The sequence below is a fragment of the Puntigrus tetrazona genome, chromosome 25, assembly GCF_018831695.1.
Source record: "Puntigrus tetrazona isolate hp1 chromosome 25, ASM1883169v1, whole genome shotgun sequence".
NCBI classification, from domain to species: Eukaryota; Metazoa; Chordata; class Actinopteri; order Cypriniformes; family Cyprinidae; genus Puntigrus; species Puntigrus tetrazona.
The window spans coordinates 8203127-8217771 of NC_056723.1; the positions used below are offsets into that span (position 1 = coordinate 8203127).

Consider the following 14645-nt stretch of genomic DNA (forward strand, 5'->3'; position numbering starts at 1 on the left):
TTTTAACAATGAGCCGATGATGTTATGCTGAGCCGCGTTATGTCTGTTTGTTTCCTGCAACAGTGGCATATATAAATAATTTTCACTTTTCAAAACATTTCCAGTGGATAAAATGCTTATTTCTAATTGAATAGTCTCCCAGTGAAATACAGAGTAACATTGTTTCATGTTAAGTTGAACTTATTTTATTTTTCTCTCTCCTTTTTTCCTACATCATAAATCTATAGTTTGATTTAATTAAATATTTATTAGGCTATATTAAAGAGAACTATCTATAAAAAGAACACAAGCTTAATTTTTTCGTAATCCGTTAGCGAATGTTTAAATGACGATTGGTTAATCGTTTTATGTCAGCTGAGGATAAAACCTTTCCGCTGAAGAAATGGCATCAAACTCATTTTGATGCTGTAAATTAGTGCAGTGTCATGTTTTGAAGTGGATCCATGTTACGTGACACACAACTATTCAATGTTCTCTTTTGTTCCTTGAATTATAGACTTCTGAAGTGTTTGGACAATTAATGCGGTAGATAAATGGGTCAGGATTTTGCATGTAAAAAAACAAACTGCATTGCGCTTTATTTGGCATCCATAGGGATTATGTCTGACTCAGTTTTAATTATAGTTTATTCATTACTTTCCGCCCTGAATTCAGAGGAATTATTTGTTTGCATTCAGAGATGATTAAAAATATTTAAAAATAATAAATATACACACACACACACACACACACACTAGAATTCTGGTCTTATAATCACTGCATTTTAAGTTATTAAAAAATGCTGATATTGCAGAAACTTTTCCCTGTATGGTTAAACGATAAACTAATATTAACATAATTTGCCATTTTGACTGATTTAGGTTAATTAGATTTGAGTAGTGGACTTTTGATACGCCAGTCTCAAATATCACTAATCCCCAAGGAAATTAAAATTTAAATCTTAATACTTCATCCAAAAGAATTTGCGAGGTTTTCAACAATGCCATATTCAACATTTGACCATACGCTGGGACCTCGCGCTGTACAAGGTTACGGATAACTAATCATAATGATGGCAATAAATAATCTAAAAAAATATTTCAAGCACTCGCAGGGTAAAAACTGGAGTGACTCGTAAAGTATTCGACGCGCTTGAGATTTCAACATAATAAGACAGCGCCACCTGTTGGACATTTAGGCTCTTTAATTTTTATGTACCTGCCAGGTGTAAAAGATCTATCTATCGATCTGTCTGTCTATCGAGTGCTCAATCATTTAAGCGACATCGGCGATTAAAAGAGTTCAGCTCGCGCTCAAACGTGCCTTACTATGCGCTTTTACCGAGATGAATAAATCAAGGGGGCACATTCAAAATATAGCTTAGTGAAAGCTTCCTGAGCAAACAGCGCAGGAAGTGTTTTGCAAGATTGACATGGCTCCGCGGTGACAACTGGCCTGTTTTTACACCTTCCTTCTAAATAAGGAAGCGGCCCGTCGGGCATATGACCGCCGGTCCAATTTGGGAGCTGCCAACGGAGCCCATCATCACGCCCCATGTTCTCTCGCGCTCACTCTCGCGCTCGCTCTCCCCGGGCCCGCTCGCGCGGATCGACGGCGATTGGGTTTTGGCGTTCAAACCGACCCCCGGCGGCGGTGAGGTCAGCGTGATGTCATCCCGAAGGTGAGTGATGTCATCCCGAAGATCTCCCAGGCAAGGTGAGCTTGCATTTTGGTGAGTGTGTGGTGCTCCCCATCCAGAGAGGTGAAACATGGTAATCATCATCGCCGCCGCCACCGCCACCAGCTCAAGCTCTGCCGCCCTGCTCTTCTCATCTGCCGAGGGGCTTATTGCGTTACACGCTCGCAGCCCCGACCTGCCTTCCAAAAATAAGCCCCTGCCACCATGCCGAAAGAAGAAAAACAAGAGTGGTATTTTTAGGGGCATTAATTTTGACCACGTGCCCCGAGGGTAAACCGGATGGCCACTGCGCAAAGGTTCCTCATCAGTATGTGCGAGAGCAGCGGGCGCTGGACGTGGACTGCGGTTGTTCTGCTGGGCTTTCTGCTTGGGATCGTGTCCTCCTACCCCATCTCGAACAGGACTAATGCAACTTCACTGGAGAAAAGGTGGGAGACGCTCTTCTCCCGCTCCGTTTTGGGGATCTCGGTGGAGAAATCGGACCTGAACTGGGAGAGTGACTATTTGCTGGGCATTAAAAGAGTGCGGAGGCTGTACTGCAACGTGGGCATCGGGTTTCACCTGCAGGTCCTGCCAGACGGAAGGATAAACGGTGTCCATAATGAGAACCAGTACAGTGAGTTGCATCCAGAAATGTAATGCATGACGCGTTATACCAGGGATGGATGATGACTGAATGAACAGCTTTTTTTTTAAAACGTTAGAATAAATAAATAAGTATGTGTGTGTGTGTGTAGATACGCTATGTATATAAATTACTATTATTATTATTATTATTACTATTTTCTCATGTGTCCTAAAGCAATGACATATCTATTAAAATAAACCCTAGTGTCAATCACTGCCGAATTTCCCGAGGCTCAAACATGACACGAATGCTTGGACGAATTTAGACGCCAACTAATTTTACACAGCGTCCATCTGCTTGTCGTACATGCCAGAACTGCAGGGCTTTTTTTTTTTTTTTTTTTTTTTCTTCCATGTCACAGTATAAGAAATGAGCCAGCATGAGAGAAAACGCAGAACAAAGGCTCTGTGCGTCTCCTGGATCCACCCACTTGTGCAGAACGCGTCCTGCAGATTGAGTGAATGAGCTGCCGTGTGCCACACTGTCTTGTATGTAACGCTGATGTTCTGTTCAATCAGGTCTAATAGAAATCTCAGCGGTAGAGAGAGGAGTGGTTAGTCTGTACGGCGTGAACAGCAAGCTGTTTGTCGCAATGAGCAGCCGCGGAAGGTTATACGGAACGGTAGGTATGCCTGTCGTTTGATTTCATTGTATTGTGCGGAAAACGCCACTTCAGCCTTGCAGTGTTAAATGGGTCATTGACAAATAAAGATTCATTCGGGATTACAAAAATGCCAAGTTTAATGACAAGTTCTTTAGTGTAAATCTTAAGATGGTTTCATTAAAAAAAAGTTGATGTAGCCTGCTTATTTAGGCTAATGGCTTTAAAATGTGTAACCATTACGATAAAGTAGGGCCTATTATAGCCTAGGTGTTTATATGTGTGAATGTATAGCCTACAATCTAAAGCAGTTTTCTAAAAAAAAAAAAACTAAAGACATAATTAATAATTATCAAGATATTTTCCTACTTCGTTTGACCTGAACAAAATGTGCCTTTCCTAAAAGGCCACCACCCGACATTTTTGACTCAGAAAATACCGGCCAAATGGTTCTCGTTGCGAAACCGTGCCGTTCCATGCCGATCTAGGCCAGTTGGCACAGTTGCGGTTTCTTTTTTAACTCTAATGTGCTGGCGCTACGAAATCAGGATTAGAATGTACATAACCTTCAAGACTGGTCCCGATAAACATTGGAGCGAGAGAGATGAGGAAGATGTTAGACACGAAAAGTCTAAAAGTCCCCAATATAGCATTTACTGACATGCAGTTAGATGAGTATTAGCCTTGATCATGTGATGTGTCTCACTGACGAAAAAGAAGTGTAGAAGCATCAAACCAACGGATTATAATCGTACAGTGCAGAAACGTTTCGACGTTTTCTTGTGAGAATGGAAACAACCGTTCACGTCATTGACCCAAATGCATTTTTTTCTGCCTTTGATTCATTTTGAAGTGCACACAAATATATGCACCGTGCTCAGGAACATGTCATTCTCCTTGGAAACGTCTTGATTCCACTGCTTTAGCTTGACGATAAATTCAGTGCATTGATTGTCATTCATTTTTAATAACTGCTGGCTGATATAAGCTGTAATGTTGTGCATGGCTTGAATGTAAATTTGACCTACTTTGCACCTTGGATTACTTAGATGCCAGATCTCACCATGAGTAACACATTAGCTGCTTTGATGACATACACTCTTAAAGAGAAAGGTTCTTTATTGGCACTGATAGTTCCATGGAGCCTTTCCATTCCCATTTTTTTGTAAGAACCGTTCTCTGAAATGTTCTTTGGGGAACTAAAAAGGTTCTCCTATGGCGTCACTGCAAAACCCCACTTTTAAAGCCTGAACCTTTTTAAGAGTGTAGACAGAATCATTTAACTAAATTCCATCTCAACCTTGAATGACTCCAGGGTCCTTTCACTGTCAATCGTTTGTGATAGTCAATCATTGTCAGTGGCAGCAGTTTATATTTTTTTTTTTTTTTTTTTAACACATAAATGAATCATGAACTTTGTTTAGCACACAGACTGTGATGTGCATGTTATTAACAGTTCCACATTTTTGCGCAAGCGATAAATCTGATGCATTGATAAAATCTGTTAATTAAAGTTCCTTAAAAGATTTATGCTGTTGGCACAGTCAGAGATCAGTTAAGCAGACAAAGTCATTTTGTGTGCAATAGAAATGGGAGATAAAAACGATGGACTGATAAGTTTGGCTTTTCAGATATTCAGCTGCTTGGCATTTCCATTAGAATTGGCATGGGCCTTGAAAATGAATCTAACCTTTGGTCCACTTGCATGTTACGTGATGATTATGTTAGAAAACTTTTGAATTCTACAGAAACTGGAAATGCCTCGGTTTTTAAAGCGTTCTCGGTAAGATGTTGCTTTGCGAGTTTTCCTGCACTTTACCCTAGTTAGATTAGAAAGGAGTGTGTGTATGTGATGGAGAAGTAGTGTGTGGGGTTTAGAAGGAGGATGGGAGGAGTAATGCCAAACTAACTGTCTAACCCATCCATTTTTAGAGGGCCTTCCGTGACGAGTGCAAGTTCAAGGAGACACTGCTGCCCAACAATTACAACGCATATGAGTCTTCCATTTACAAGGGCTTTTATATCGCCCTCAGCAAACACGGCCGCTTGCAGCGAGGCTACAAGGCTTCCCCAGCAATGACTGTCACACATTTCCTCCCACGTTTATGAGCAAACCTGGCAATAACACAGTAATTTGCACATGTTGGATGTTCTCGTAGGTAACCCAAACATGCTAAGAGGTGAACTGCAAAGAACTAAAATAACACTTACAGTATTTATTCTCGTTGAAATAATAATAATAATAATATATGTATATTTCGGTAGCTTACTTTGTGTCTGAACTTTGTGTACATGCCATTCTTTGCTGCTTATGATTTCTATTATGAATATTATGAGAGTCGAGGAGCTTTTTTTGCTCTCACTTTTTATGGGTGCTTGCCATAACTGGTGTAAACCTTACCCGGCATTGGACTAACATCCTTAGCTTTTACAGTGAAATGGATACTTTTTATTACCTCAAAGAGCCACGTCCGCAATGAAAAAAGTTATGGAGGGAAAAATAAATATCAGTTTACTCTGATCTTCACATGTTCCACCATTTTTCTAGGTAGATGAAAGCACTTATTTTTCATGATTAGGTCGTGCCTTAGCCTCTACTATTTTGCCTCCTTTTATGCATGCAAGAAAGAGGTTTTTGTTCCATATTTAGATCAATAACCAAATAGTCGACATTAAAAACCTATTGCATGCATCTGCATTGGGAGTTAAACTCAGAGAGGGCTATTTTACGCCTCGTGTAAGTTCAGAATCGGACTGAAAGTCTGTGGACGGCTAGTCCTGAAAGGTTTGGGTGCTTCCATTTGAATAAATATTGATCAAGCTAGTGAAATGCACAGAACTGCATTAATCTTGAATTATGTGGCACGATTATATGATAGCATAGCTGTTGCTTAGTAATAAGAAAACTGCTGATTTGATTCATCAGATTAAATATAGCGTGTGATTAAGCTCTTTTTTTAATCATGTGTATTGATATTAGTGGTGTCTATGTTTTACCTCTACAGTCAGTGAGGGCTCATTCACCAACATGTTGACTGCATACTTGAACTCCACCTCAAAAAGTCTTTGGAATGTAAAAACCAATATAACCGTCTTAATCTGTTCGAGATAACATAATTTGCATTACTTTATGTTCGGTTACAAGCATAGACCTGAACACCTGTGCACACTGCTAAATTCCCAAGTCAGATGACTTTGTCTAGAGGATTTGCTTCAAGTCACACTTGAAATTGAATTGAACTTCGGTATTTGTAGGCATTCCCCTTCCTTTGCCCCGCTTTTTTGTTATACAACTACAGGAATAGTTCGGCCAAAAATTGGCTGTAGATGTACTCTCAGACCATCTAAGATGTAGATGAGTTTGCTTGTTCATTTGAATTTTTTGTTTTTGAGAAATTTAGCGCATTCTTAGGCATCCTCTGCAGTGAATGGGTGCCGTCAGAATGAGTCCAAACTGCTTTTTAAAAATGTAAATAATCTGTAAGTAATCCACACGAATCCAGTTCATAAAAAATGCCTTATGAAGTGAAAAGATGCATATTTGTAGTAAAAAGAATCCATTAAGATGTTTTTAGCTTCAAACAAGTCTTATTATCCATAATATTGCTTGTTTTGTCTAATGAGAAAAAATATGTTGGATCAAGCAAACTTGAGCCAAAATAGTTGTAAAAAATGTTGGTGAATTTTGATATTGTACAAATGCTCAGCTTTTCACAAAAGATGTGAACTGATGGACTGGAACCACGTGGATTACTTGTAGATTATTGTAGTGTTTTATTCGCTGCCTGGACTCTCATTCTGACGGCACCCATTCACTGGAGAGGATCCATTGCCAAGTAATATTCTCCAAATCTGTTTCAACAAGAAAACAAACTCTTATAGATCCTATTTGGTCTGAGGACGAGTAATTTTTAGGTGAACTTCTCCTTTAAAGAAATATTAAATTCAGACAGATTTATTAGAACATCCAGTTGAAGGCTGAGGCTCTCATTTTCCATCTTCATTTTTCTTGCGGTTGCTGCTCCCGCTGCAATCAAGCTCTGTTTTTATGTTTGCTACAAACCCTTAAAACACGTACAAAACACATCATGTTAGAACACGTGTTGGATTTCTGTCGCAGCTGCAATGTGCAGAACAGAATTAAAGGTTTGATAATCACTGCAGCACTAGCAAGTACATATTGACCTTGATTTTGAGACATATTAATGATACAAAGGAGAAGGATGTTATTTTTTATAACAGTTATGGCTGGGATGTTTGAGTCAGGTACACTGATATTTAGATTATATACAATATGCTCATGGAGTGTGTTTGTGACTTTTGTTTTCTTAAAGGTATATTTCATCCAAAAATGAAGATTACTCGCCGTTGTATCTTTCCAAACCTGTGTGACATTTTTTTCTTTTGTGGAATGTAAAAGATATTTTGAAGAATGTTTTGGACCCTATTGACTCATTATATGGAAGTTACATGGGTTTAGAACGACATGAGGGTGAATAAATAATGACATAATTTTCATTTTTGGGTGAACTGTCTCAGCAGTATTAAAACTATGGTCTACGGCTATGGTCATTTTTCAATGTTCTGGGAATAAAGAGAGATTTTCAGCCGTACTGTGTTGAAAATATGAACTTTATATTAGTATTGACGGCTATGGATTTAAAATTCTTTGTACCCCAATATGGCATGCAATGTGATTGCTTCAATGAAACTGTCAAAATGACTGCTTTTTTATGTATGTGATGACTGATGTTAATTTATTGATATGTATCTCCACTGTACCCTGTCCTCTACCACATTTCTGATCTCTTTAAACTTAGACGAAACGAAAAATAGAATTTTGCATGGTTTTTAATGCAAAATGATGGACAGAAATGCGCATCTAGAAGTTAAGCCCTCTAAAACTAAGTGCTTATACAGAAACGGCTATTTCTCATGTAAGTTCCACCTGTCTCTTTGTACTGTACTTTGTCTCCAGCTTTGAAATGGCCCCAATTGCGGCTTGCGAGATGATTGTAAGGGGTGGTGCATGTGTGTGTGTGTCCTTGTACGTATGCAGCCTTTGTGTTTTCTCAGTTTTGTATTCCTGCACTGAGGGGCAGACGCTTCCTCCAAATTCCCCTCCTATTTTCTAACATATACCTCACCTTCTGCCTTAGTTCCAATTTGTTGAAATGATTGTACGATTTGTTGGAGACGACAAACTTTTTGCCAATCATTTTGTTCTCTGAAAAAAAAAAATGAAAAAAGAAAAAATGAGTAAGAATTCTAATATATTAAGAAAATGTTTCCTTTTATTTTTATACGTATGTGCTGTGCACAGCAGCCAACTGTATTACTGAAATGAAAATAAAAGGTTGTTTTTTAGCCTCTGTGTTTCTGAATGATACTTTAAGCATAATTAAATTGGGGTTTTATTTAAACAGGTTTGGAGGATTAAGTGGGGGGCGATGGTAAAAGTTGTGTTAGCCCCCCCTCGTGTGGTAAAAATCAGAAATGCAAGCAGTTTTTCGTAATATTACAATCTTGTATCGTTTAAGGTTTTTATTTTACATACCGTTAAGCAAAATTAACAATAAAATTAACAATTGATAAATTACATTTTTAGTATTTTCTTTACAAAAATATCAAATATATTAAAATGTAAGATTAATAAATGAAGCGATGTCAAAATGTAAATAAATAAATTAATACCTGCGCTTATGAATGAATGAAAACGCACATTAGTCCTGCGGACGTTTCAGATTAATTCTGCCTTATTCCCCCGCCTTTAATAATGTCATAAAATCTGTCTTATTTTCGAATCGGGTTATGACGCTTGGCCTCAATGGTAGTCTTTAAACAGGCCTGAGTAGAAGTTGGGATGAAATGTGAATTTCCGTTTATTATATTTTCTATAAAAATCTAAACTAAACACTGGTGCACAAAAGAAAACATTAAAGACGTAAAAAAATATAATAATAAAAAAAGACAATTAGGCTAGCAGTACAAAATAGTTAGCAGCGGATCAGAATTTGCCCCTTCAAAACTAGGTTAACTTATGTAAAGCTGATGAACCCAGACCCTGGTTACAGCCTTTTGTAGCTGATCAGCTTCAAAGTTCTTGGTCTGCAAACATGACCTTTGAACTCATTTTGCCCAGCTATATAAACTAGCGGCGAGTTGCCCCGGTGTATCCTGAGCTCTTCCCTGATTCGGTGTGACCATGCGCGCGCTCCTTCTTCTCTGTCTGGCTGCTCTAAGCACCTCTGCATTAATAACTTGTCATCCTATACCAAAGGAAACAATCCGAGGAGATTTAACAAGAGAAAATCTGAGCAATATGGAGACCATGATCAGCTGCTACGGATATTTCCTGATGATAAAAATGAGTAAAACAACGAGGAAAGCAATTTATCAAGAGTCCAGAGGTAAGTTATATTTATTTATTTGTTTATTTTGACAGTTTTAGGGACATTATTGGTGCTCTTTTCGTTTATATAGGAGCTGCTTTACCGAAGAAAAGAAGCAAGGAGTGCTTCTTACTACTACACATGAAAACAAATGATATAATGTACTTGGATACAATTAAATATATATACCTAATATATAGTAAGTATATTATTTATATATATATATTTTATATATATAATATAAATGTGTAAACAATATAAGATTTTACAATGTTTTAAAGACTTTTGCAATGCTAATTGCTATATGGATTATTATGGATATAATGATTAAAGCTAAAAGGATTTAATATAGTGCTGTCAAATGGTTAATCACACACAAAATAAAATTGTTTATATAACATTTGTGTGTGTACTTTATAGATTAGGTACACAGACATGCATATATATGTGTGTATGTATGTGTGTGTGTGTGTGTGTGTGTATATATATATATATATATATATATATATATATATATATATATATATATATATATATATATATATATATATATATATATATATATATATATATATATATATATATATAATATTTTCAAATATATTCTGTATGTGTGTGTATCTATATATACATAATAAATATACCGAATACACATACATATTGTAAATAGAAATATTATTTTTGATTGAATTAATAATTTATAAAAAAGTGCTTTAACAAAACACATTATTATCCTCAGGTTGATGGCGCTACTAATAAGGACTGCTTTAAAACAATTCACAGGAAGAAATCCCATCATGCTTTGTGTCCGTGGAGGAGTGATGCAATGATGATCAAGGTTGTTGGAGGTAAAAGCCCCACTAAGGCTTATAGTGCAGAATTACATCATTCTCTGCAGTCAAACAGCCATAAAACACATCACAGACAGAGACGAAGCCAGTATATTGACCCATCTGATCCCTTGGGATCTGAGAATCCGAGGTCAAGGACTGCTAATTATCGACGACCACACAGAGAGCACGAGCAAGAGCGCAGCGCTAATGTTTCTAAAGAAACCATCGCTTCCTATGATGACCCTTTACACGTACTGCTCTCCAAGGGCCCGGTCAGTCCAAATATACAAAACCAGAAGAAACACAAGCAAGTTGCACCATCTGATCCATTCCTAACAAATTACTGATCTAAATTATTTTATAAGCCTTGCACCAAAGAGAACCATATGTGAACCACCCATTTTGGATGATTCCAAAAGCAAGACACTGACATAAAGAACAAACCAAACAGTTTAAAGGAACCGTGTCACCAAGAACTATATATGCAATCTATGGCCTCAGGGCCTCAGCTGGTGTTGAGGCTAGTTTAGGTCACTGTTTGTCAGTCCTTTCACCTTTTCAAGTCAGTTAAAATTTAAACTACCTTGAAATGCTGTGGCGATGACACTGTTTTCATAAAAACTGTGACAGAATCTTTTTAGTGTACTGATGTAGGTAATATCAGAAAGTAGAAATGTCAGAGCTTCTAACATGTATGAAGTGGTGCTGGTCACCTCTACTAAATGATTATTTATTAAAAAGTACCGATATATTTGTATTTATTATATTTTATATTCATGTCTGTAATTAAAATATTACCTCAGAAATGTATCTTAAGAAAGTAATTACTTAAAAACTGTATAATGCATATATATATATATATATATATATATATATATATATATATATATATATATATATATATATATATATATATATATATATATATATATATATATATATATATATATATATGCATGCATTTATATAGATTGAAAACAGGATTGTAAAATACTTTTTCGAAGCTTCCTGTCCTCATTAAATCTTATCAGTTTAGGATCCCAGCACATTATATGAAAACCGTCATAGATATGTTGTATGATTAAATTTGTTAATGCTTGTTAAAGCAGATTTTTTTTACATTAAAGCTTTATGATGAAGACTAAGGTCAAGTAGTGTGACAGCAAATAGCAAGATAAAGGTAATAACAAACTATTTAAATCTGATGTTGCCATTTGCATTGGTGATATCAGTAGGATTTGTTGATGTTTGTTTTCAGTGATTATGTAATTCTGAACGAGGCAAACAGCATGGGCAACCAACAACATAACCTTTCTTTCATCAACAGATTGTTCAAGGGCACAATTTGGGTGCATGGGTTTGCAGAAATAGATGAATTAAAACTTTTCTAATATCTTCAATATTAACTGTTATGTACTGCTGAATTACATAGTAGTACACTCTGTAACTATAATGCAAAAATGGCACAAATGCAAATATAAAAATATTGTGTCTTTGCACATCAGTTTCATGTTTAGCGTTAATTTAGGGCAGGTTATTATAGACATGATTCAGATATGAAACAAATGTTCACCTAACTTTGTAAATTGTTACAAAGATTGCATAATAAAGAAAACATTGCATAATATTAAAGAAACTGCAGTGATTCCAATGAGGGGAAAAATACAACAACATAGTTGGTGGACACATTTATTTAGTTAAAATTGATACTTTTATAGCATTTAAAATGAAATCAATAACTTGGATTCAGATACATTTTTTAAATATTGTCTTCCAAAAATATGTTTTGTCTATCACAAAATTCAGTAATCTGCTTGTAAAGTGCTTGAATACAGTATGACTTATGTTTATGTAAACACTTTTTTTTTGAAAAAACGGTTGCTTAATCTAAGTCTTGATGTGATCTCGTCTGTTGATAAACACACATTTCACGTCTGAAAGTGCAGGATCTGCATTACTACATTTCAAAGTGATAAGAAATCGGCACATTCCAGTGTTGGGGCAGATGGAATACCGCTGAGAAGGATCTACACCCCGGGGCATGGGGCACTTCAGGTCCTCAAAGAAATACTTCATAGCTATGCTCATATAAGCCCCGTGGCCAACCACCAAGGCATGGACCGGCACATTCAAGACACCATCATCTGGAAGTCCTGCTGGAGCCTTGTCAGTTTCATCTGGTAGGGATGTTTCGCCATCTTGCATTTCGTCTTGATGGTTATTAGCTATTCGCTGGAACATAGCCTTAAGAAAATCCTTGATTCTGACTTTAACCTGAAAGAACAGAAAAAAAGGCTTTGTATATATTGTAAAACTATATTTAAAGCATCACAGAGTGTCTCCAATTCATCTATTTCTGCAATGAAAAATTCAGGAAATACAAGTCAACTTTAGCATTGTCACAGAACAATACTACCAAGGGTCATGAAATTACCCAAATACCCAAAGGCACAGGATAGTCAGATATCACAGACAGCGAAGCTAGTGTAACATGGGAGACAGAGTTTGACACAATCATTGAATGTGTACTTATTGCATTCCTAGTGGAGGCAGCATTTTTTTATATTTTGTTGCAGCAAATGTTTCTATTTAGTTCCTTTCGTCACAAAACAATTTTACCTGCTCCATGGTCTCTCCCTCAGGCGGAGTGAACTCTGGTAAAGGTCGTCCGGCGGCTTTAGCCATATTTTTCATTTCTGTGACTCGACCTCCCTCAGCTATACCAAAACTCTGGAGATTAGAAATAGGTTTGAGACACATAAGAAAAGTTGCTTTGAAAGGCCAGACTCTGAGCTGTAGTCTATACTTACTCTTTCTTTGAGTGACGGATCTGCTACTAGTTCTAAATCATGACAAGTTCTGTTGTTCCTCACAATGATCTCTGCAGTCTGTGATTTTACAAAGACGTGATTATTCCAATAATAAGTGCATGTGCAACCTTCTAACAATATAACAAAAATTATAGATTCCAAACATATTATGAGCATTATTAATTTTTGCATTACTGTAAATATAGTAATACTTAAAACTTCTCGCTTCTAATGCTTACCAAATTTTATCCAAGAAAACATGCATTTACAGCTCATTTGACCTCAATTTGATTTGGGGGTATTGTCAGATTTGTGGAGAAACATCTCCCTCTACCTGTGACCAGACTGTATGACTTCTACTAGTATGTTTCTGCTTACCTGCCTGGCACGTTTCATGTCACTGACAAACACGTTTGTGAATTTTACATCCCTGAGGTACTGACCAGCAGCCTCAGACTGTTGTATCCCAATTTCAGAAAGCGGAGAGTCTATTTTCTGACCTAAAACAAAGACGTGAGCGATACATCTTGTGGTTAGAAGAGCATTTGCTGCGATACAGTAAAAAGGCCAATAATGAATGCTTATAATTAACAGGCTAATGGAATAAAGGTATACTGCTAGTTAGTAATAACATATGTTTGTTTGTTTTTTTCCAGAAAAAAAAAATTACCTTGTAAAAGGCCATCTTTGTTGCACTGCGTCTCACCACTGGTAAAGCAAAACAGCACGATAAATAAAAATAGCATTACTAAGCAGCACACATTTTTTTAAAAGTTATAATTGTAACTTAATATGTCTATTGTACATAAATATGTAAATAAAAAACAAAACAAGGCATTCTACAGACAGCAGACTTTGTCCATATCGTTCAAAAATGTGTGTTTAAAAAGCATATATATATATATATATATATATATATATATATATATATATATATATATATATATATATATATTGTTTAATAAAGTAGTCTACAGATTACGTCAAATTTTCTTTTGACCTTTCACTGTATGAGGGATTTGTATTGACCTTTAAGCATAAGCTAGAACAGACAGGAGTAATATGATATGAGAAGCCCAGTAAACTTTAAACTAAAGTCCTACGAGTAACGTTATATTTAAACTGTAATAAATGTCAGACAACGTCATATTTTATATACATACCTACCTACCTACCGTATAATATCGTGATATTATAATTAAAATTGATACAACATGATAAAAACTATTCTCTTAGATCATTTTTATTTACCCTTACTGAATATACAATGCATTGATTATCAGCATGCTATGTAGAATAGCTATGAATGAGAACAACCCTCATTCATAAGTAAACAAAACAAAAAGCGCAACTTACTGACGGACTATCGTTAAACCAAAAGAGAGCATTGGTGCAGCTATAAAGATGCCGTCAATAGCGTCGCGGGGTTATATGATATTCATCCTTCGCTCCCAAAGTCAATCACAAACTGTCACGCTTCTTGCGTTTTCAAATAGTAGCCTAATTTTTGCTACTTTGCGGCGACAGCACTGACAGCGCTATCTCTGTACTTGATTAGCCGGAAGTTCATACGCATGGCTGGTAGGTTCGATTCAACTTCAAAAGTCGGTTCTTTTGAACGATTCAAAAACAGTACAGCGATTCTTTTTGTCAATTAAAGCTATGCGCGGTCCTATTTAGCTGTACTTGTAGGGTTTTTATTT

General features: G+C 36.4%; 2 protein-coding genes across 3 annotated transcripts; one reads left to right on the forward strand and one right to left on the reverse strand.

Annotated features, from left to right (window-relative positions):
* Positions 1-49: 49 nt before the first annotated feature.
* Positions 50-8274, forward strand: fgf6a (fibroblast growth factor 6a). Its single transcript, XM_043227775.1, has 3 exons — positions 50-2294; positions 2825-2928; positions 4840-8274. Exons 1-3 carry the CDS (start codon positions 1958-1960, stop codon positions 5014-5016), a joined length of 618 nt encoding a protein of 205 aa, XP_043083710.1. The 5' UTR covers positions 50-1957; the 3' UTR covers positions 5017-8274.
* A 3531-nt stretch (positions 8275-11805) lies between these two features.
* On the reverse strand, positions 11806-14498 carry tigara (TP53 induced glycolysis regulatory phosphatase a). 2 transcript variants are annotated; one of them, XM_043228757.1, is made up of 6 exons: positions 14299-14498; positions 13613-13650; positions 13321-13442; positions 12943-13020; positions 12752-12862; positions 11806-12406 (listed from the first exon to the last, which is right to left on the reverse strand). In XM_043228757.1, exons 1-6 carry the CDS (start codon positions 14328-14330, stop codon positions 12020-12022), a joined length of 768 nt encoding a protein of 255 aa, XP_043084692.1. In that variant the 5' UTR covers positions 14331-14498; the 3' UTR covers positions 11806-12019. The 2 variants fall into 2 exon arrangements, with proteins under 2 accessions (XP_043084692.1, XP_043084691.1); XM_043228756.1 differs by lacking the exon at positions 14299-14498 and having other exon boundaries at positions 13613-13703.
* Between the last annotated feature and the right edge of the window lie 147 nt (positions 14499-14645).